Consider the following 6883-nt stretch of genomic DNA (forward strand, 5'->3'; position numbering starts at 1 on the left):
ACTTTCTCTCTCTCTCAGTTGGGTTCCACCAATTACAATCAGACAACCAGCTAGATTCTGCCCAAGAATTAGTATCTTCCCCTTCCACTCTTATGGAAACTTTTCAATTAAGTTTAGCAAGCAAAATGCCCACAAAAGGCACGGCATGACATCTATTAGACAGCTGCCCTGTCAGGAAAAACCTAACCATTCTGAAAGCACTCATCTTGTAATCATTCTGCTTAATGACAGGAAAGCACTTTACCTCCTCACCTTCAAATCAGAAAGGGATCAAAGAGGGATTTAAAAAAAAGTGTAATTAAGACTAAAAACATTTAATGACAGCTTGACAGCTCTGAACATTCACCCCAACAAAACTGAATTGTGCAACTTTTCTGATATTGTTACCTGTGATTTTGTATCCATATGCAGCCAGCTGTCCAGCCATATATTCACCATCTGAATTATTGTGCGAACATCCCCATGTACGAATCCAGATTTTCTGAGCACCAGGAATAATGCTATGAAGTAAAAATGAACAAAAAAGGCAAGTTAAAAGATGAACAAGCTTCCCCTTCAAGCCCACTAAACAGACTCAATTAATTTTAAGACTCTGAATATAAAATAATCAACACAAACAGTAACAACTCTGAAACAGCTGGGGAAAAACATCATAACTAGGGGATTTTAGTGTAGTAGGTATTAGATCTGACTGTGATAGAGTTTACTTTCCCCACAGCAATCCATGTTGTACTGTGTTTTATATTTGTGACCAAAAGAGTGTTGACAACACACCTGTGTTTTAGCCATTGTTGAACAGTGCTTGCACAGCATCAAAACCTTCTGCTTCCCACCACGCTCCACCCCACCCCACGCAGGCTGGAGGTTGTACAACAGGTTGGGAGGGAACATGGACAGAATAACCAACCCAAACTGACCATACCAGTTGACATCATGCTCAGCAATAAAAACTGGGAGGTTGGTCACTCCAAACTAGGCACTGTCTGAGACCAGTTGGGCATCAGTCTGTTTGTGGGAGGTGTCAAATGATTCCTTTTGCATCACTTGGGGTTTCTCTCTACCCTTTCCTTCACTTAATTTGTCTTTATCTCAACCCACAAGTTTTCTCACTTTTGCTCTTCCAATTCTCTCCCTCAGCTTACTAGGAGGAGCAGTGAGCGAATAGCTGGGTGGCTGCCCAGTTGTTGGCCAGGGTCAATACATTACAAGTGGCAAGAAAAGAGTTCCAGAACAGAGAAGATACAAGAGCTGTAGGATAAGAGAGTCAGTACAGCACAGTTACTTTAATATATATATAAAAAAAAGACAATCCCAAATAACTGACTTTCTGAAAATTATTGTATCATTTAACAAGTGATTGCACTGAAATTAGGCCACCAGCAAACAAACTGTCAGAGCAAAACTGCAACCTTTTGATATTATGGCACCCATTGATCATAGTTCCCTCCATAAAAGCTATCTTTATAAATTCTTAAGCCTGCCACCAGCCACACTATCACCTGAAAGCTCATATCCCAACCTTGTGGGCTACAGAAACAGCACAGCAAATGTGCACCATGGAGCTAGCACACACAATGGCTTAAGAACCAACAAAAAATTCTGCAAGCAGCTCTCATTTAAACTCCTGGATAACTGTGCCAATGAGCTAAAGATGCCAATACAAGAACACCACACATCCTGGAACACAATCCTTTGCTCTGCCCACAGCTTTTTTATTTTTTCTCCATTCATGTTTCTTTTTTTGAAGATACTTCCTCTTGCTAGAAACAGAAATTTGTTGATGGGAGACTAATGACCATTAAGTAGACAAGTGCAACACATGTTGCACATGTAAAACCATGCTATCTAAACAACATACATTCAACGTGCTTTCTTGGGTCAAAAGTACTAAAATACAGCCTGTTAAGCAATATATACAGTACCTGAATACTTAGAAGAATGGAGTGCTAGTGTGAAGTATCTACAGACTACCAGTTCAGCTGTACACACAGTCCTGGCAGAACGAGGTCAATGGAGCTTCACATAAAGATGCATTGTTATGCTTATAAAAATCTCTTTTGAAAACTAATGCAAACCCAAAATTGAATTTCCTGTGCATTCCAGACATACTTTATTTCCATCTTTAAAATGTGGAAAGTTTTATGCACCAGTTTGAAAATAATGGGAGAAAGTTAAAAAAAAAAAAAAACCAAAAAAAAAACCACACCACACACACCCAACCAAAAACCTCCCAAACCAACCAAAATCCAGATCTCTGAACTGCAACAGAAACTAGAATCATTAACTGAGATCACCTATGCTTTAATCAATTCCATTGTAGCAGAAAGCTGATCCTGTTCTTATGGGAATCACAAGAAGGAAAAGTGCAGAGATAAATTCCGTAGTTACTGCAGAGTATTTCCACTGAAATAAAACAGTAAGTTCAGAAGAAGTTTCACTGTATCACTTGCAGTATGTACATACAAGAATACAGCCTTTGGAAATCCCAGGTTCCAGAAACCAGGTGGGAAGACTGAAGCAAGGAAGATACACCCTTGGTGGAAGGGGATCAGGTCAAGGAATACCTCAGCAAACTGGACATACATAGGTCACTGAGCCCTGATGGGATGCACCCACAAGAGATACGGACATACAGGAGACAACCCAACAAAGGGCCATAAAGATGGTTAAAGGATTGGAGCATCTCTCCTAAGAGGAGAGGCTGAGTGAGCCGGGACCCTTCAGCCTGGAGAACAGAAGGCTCAAGGGGATCTTATTGATGTATATAAATACCTGAAGGGAGGGGGCAAAGAGAGCAAAGGCAGACTCTCCTCAGTGCTGCCCAGTGACGGGACCAGAGGCAGTGGGCACAAACTGAAACACAGGAGGTTCCTCTGAACATCAGGAAACACTTTTTCACTGTGCTGGGGATCAAGCACTGGCACAGGTTATCCAGGGCAGTTGTGGAATCTCCCTCGTTAGAAATACTAAAAACCTGGCTATGCACAGTCCTCGCTAACTGCTTCTAGGTGGCCCTGCTTGAGCCAGGGGTTTGGACAAGATGAGCTCCGGAGAAGCTTAACTAGCAGGAAGCATTTTCCCAGTCTGAGTACTCCATTAATCAGTATCTCAATCATAACCGATTTCTACAGAAAGTTTACCTAGGACAATTGCTTAGGATTTATTAGTCATTATCATTACATTCTATAAACATTATTTTACTCATTTTTATCTTCTATTCAGATTTTGCATGAGATAGTAAGAATTTCCACCTTATTTTCAGAAGCTGACAGCGCAACACAAGATAGGAGAAAAGCAACAAAACAGGGTTGATAGGAAGAATTTACCTGTCACTTGGGGGATCATCATCTGACTGAATATTTTTTTGTGAATTGCGTTTTCGGACTTTTGGAAAAATATTCTTTCTTACAAACTGTCGATCATGTGGTTTCAAGTCTTCTGCTGACACTATATCTTCAATATCTTCAAGCACCGAATCGCAAGCAGCAGGCATCTTCAAGAAGCATTAGAGAAGACCAGTATTAGCAAGCATTTGAATACAAAGCCAAGGCCTAGTATCTACCACGTATGTTCCCATAAAGAAGAGTCACGTATATTTCTATATATACGGGCAATATATCATACATATGAGGGACACTGAGCACAGAAAAACAATCAACTATCCAGAGGTATTTCCCGATGCCCTCCTCCTCTGAGATCACAAACACAGGCAGGGAGAAAGTCACAAACCATATGGATTACTTTTTTTTTTTTTAAATAATCTGTACTTTGCCATTTTCTAATTCAAAAATTGCGCAGCTCCTCTGACATGACAAATCCAAGATAAAAGTATTCTTAATCATGTCAGGCATCACAGTGAAATAATGAGTTAATGTTACGTGATACGCATGCTTCCCCTTGCATTACAGGGTAAGAACGAAAGATAGAACATTCAAGTGCCTGCTTCAGAGGCTGTTCTGGCTCTTTTTTGTGCTGAAAGCAGGTGCACAGTATTTCAATACATCTTCATCGTACTTCTGAAAACAAACCAAACTATTCCTAGAGCTCCTGATCCCACAGGTCCTTCACCTGAATTACTCCATCAGGATGGCAAAATAAAAACTCCTGTCCTCAGGTACAAGATGTTAAACAACTACACCTAGCCGATATAAAATAGCTGGATTGTCATCTGGATCACAGAAGATCATTAAAATCTAATTATATTTTCCACAAGAAAGTAAATATATATGCATATATATCTCCTAGCAGGTCTCAAGATTCAGATTAGTTTTGAGCAAAGGAAAAAAGTTATTTGCTAAAGGAGCCTTTAAAAAAAAAAGTTACTGCACTAATTACACACTTCAAACTTTATATATTTATTGTATATTTGTATATCAAGCCTTGTATAATTCTCAGAGTAAAGTCTGATTTATCGTTGGAAATTTGGTTTTGTACACGTGTCAACAGTTTACTAAGGAAAGCACACAAGGGCATTTCACAGAGTTTACAGGGAAAATACACTTTCCTAACTGACAGTGAAGAACAAAACAAACAAGGCTTTAATTTCTTTAAAGCCAGATTTCAGAAACAGAAAATCCACGCCACTGGCATACAAAGTACTTTCAGATGTTGCAACTGAATTATTCAATAAGACCTGTGCATTTTCCCAGTATGAGTCCTTTAATCTTGGAAAATATACTTCATAATAAAACTTCATATAACCTGAACCATTACACATCTGCATTTAACCCAGAAAGGAATACAATGATGTCACAAAAAAGGATGCATTTGACAAAGATACTTATTTAGCATTCTTCTAGATCAAAAATCCCAGGATCCATACAAAATGCTGCAAAGGATGGGGGCGGGGGGGAAGCAGCTAAAGTCTAACAATAAAGACTATGGGGGAGGAGGGGAAATTGACATCCCTTACACTACCTCATACCATTAACAATACGTACAAATAAGTAAAGTTACCAACTCATATATGGATGGAAAAAAAGGTTTTGATTTGTTGTATTTTCTCTCTTCCAGAAAAAACATCAGATGGAGCAGCTGGCAAAACAAATAAGCTTAGTTTATTTCAGTGGCCCAGAAAAGAAAAAACAAAGACAAAACAGAATTCCTACCTTTTTAAGCAAGGTCTAAATCTTCTTGGATAATAACTCTAGGGAAAAAAAGAAAAAAGACACGGCATGAACAAGCAGAAGCAGTGGACAAAAAACCCACGAGCCTATGTTATTGTCCAACAGGCTTTCGTCCTCCCTTTACAGAAGTTTTCTTGCTCAGTTTGACCTCTTTGAGACTGGGTACGCATGCTGACTAGCTGACAAGGTGGAAAAGCAGCCACATTTTCCCTGCCCTTCACTGAGCAAGGGCACTAATCTTCTATCGAGTCTTTTTTGTCAAAGTCTGATGCATTTAAGTGCTTTCAGACCTGCTCCAGATTTCTGCCTTCGCTCACAACTTTAAAATGTTGAATGAAAGAGATTAACGGTAAATTTTAGCTAAAGACAATCACAACTTTTTTTAACTACCAACAATGGGGTTTTTTTAGAATAGATTACTTGGTATCTGCACCAGTTCCACATGCATGCATCTCTTCTTCACAAGTGATTAAAAAAATATAGTTCCTGCAGCTACTCAGACAGATGGATTCAAGTAAGAGGCAAGAAAATTAGAAGTTAAGCTATTCTTCCTATACCGTCGAGCTGTACCTAGAGAATTTCACTGTTTTCTTTAAAACATGGATGTTTGTAAATAAACACCAATGAAAAGTGTCTTTAATGCCTTGCTACAAACAAAACCTCCCTTGCCTTAGCCTATTTCAGTCACTGTCTTCTGGCGCGTACTTCTTCCCAGAGAAAACCTCCATCCAGGTGGGAAAGGGCTGCTCTTTCCTCTATTTACCAACAGGTGTCTCCGGTAAAGCCGCGGGATGTTATCCCCAGGCTTACACACCGCAGAACAAAGCCTTGCCGTTACTGCAGAGCACGACGGACCCGCCGCCCAGCCCGGCTCACCCAGTACCCAGCGCCCCGGGCCAGCGCGGTCCGGGCCCGCGGGCGAGCAGCGGCCTGGCCCGGCCTGCAGCCCAGCTGGGCCCGGCCTCCCCACGCCCCCATCCCGCCGCCGGCACCCGACCCCCCCGCCGCAGCCCGGCCGCCGGAAGCCCCGCAGGCTCCCGCCAGAGGGGTCACGGCCCGCTCCCGGCCTCAGCGCGGCGCCCAGGGCAGGCCCGGCGGGCACGGCAGCACCGCGCGGGCGGGAAACCGGCAGAGCCGGGCGGGGAGGGGAGGACGCGGCCGCGACCGTCACAACGGGGCAGGGGAAGCGGGACGGGTGCTCAGCCGCGACCCCCGACACTCACCGCCGCCCGCGCGCCGCCGCCTCAGCTGGGCTCCGCCATCACAGCCGCCGCACCCCGCCTCGAGCCCCGCGCGCGCAGCAGCGCCGCGACGGCGGCCGGCAGCGGCCAAAAGGGCCCGCGGCGCCCGGCGGGGGGTGGGGGCGGCACCGCGGCCCGACCCGGCCCGCCGCGGGGGCGCTGGGGGTGGTGCGCTGCCCTGCCCTGCGCGGGGGACAGCAGAGCCGGGGGCGGCGGGAGGCCTGACGAGTTCTGAGGCGGCCGCTGCGCTGGACCCTCAGCGAGGAGCGGCGGCACTTCCTCCGCTCCGGGAAAGCACGGGGGGGGCGGCGGGGCCCTGCCGTCATCCCCGGAGGGCCCTCAGAAACGAGCGCGGCCCCGCCGCTCCTGGAGGCTGTAGCGTGGCTGTGCGGCCCGGGGGAGCTGCGGCCCGCGCGGCACCGAACGGCCGCTGTCCTGGGAACGGCGGCTGTCGTGACAGCAAAGGCGAAGTCGCAGCGCTGAAATGGACTTTCCCTCAGCACTGAGCCCTGGCTG

At 44.9% G+C, this 6883-nt stretch overlaps 1 protein-coding gene across 1 annotated transcript in view; it reads right to left on the reverse strand.

Moving 5' to 3' along the window:
• The window catches only part of CDKAL1 (CDK5 regulatory subunit associated protein 1 like 1), a 426010-nt gene extending 419610 nt beyond the window's left edge, over positions 1 to 6400 (reverse strand). The window contains 4 exon segments of the mRNA XM_040588803.1: positions 388 to 500; positions 3327 to 3493; positions 5109 to 5146; positions 6350 to 6400. Of these exon segments, the coding sequence (XP_040444737.1) occupies positions 388 to 500; positions 3327 to 3493 (280 nt within the window). The 5' untranslated portion in view covers positions 5109 to 5146; positions 6350 to 6400.
• Positions 6401 to 6883: the final 483 nt, after the last annotated feature.

This window comes from Falco naumanni, chromosome 3 (assembly GCF_017639655.2).
Source record: "Falco naumanni isolate bFalNau1 chromosome 3, bFalNau1.pat, whole genome shotgun sequence".
In the NCBI taxonomy this organism is placed as follows: domain Eukaryota; kingdom Metazoa; phylum Chordata; class Aves; order Falconiformes; family Falconidae; genus Falco; species Falco naumanni.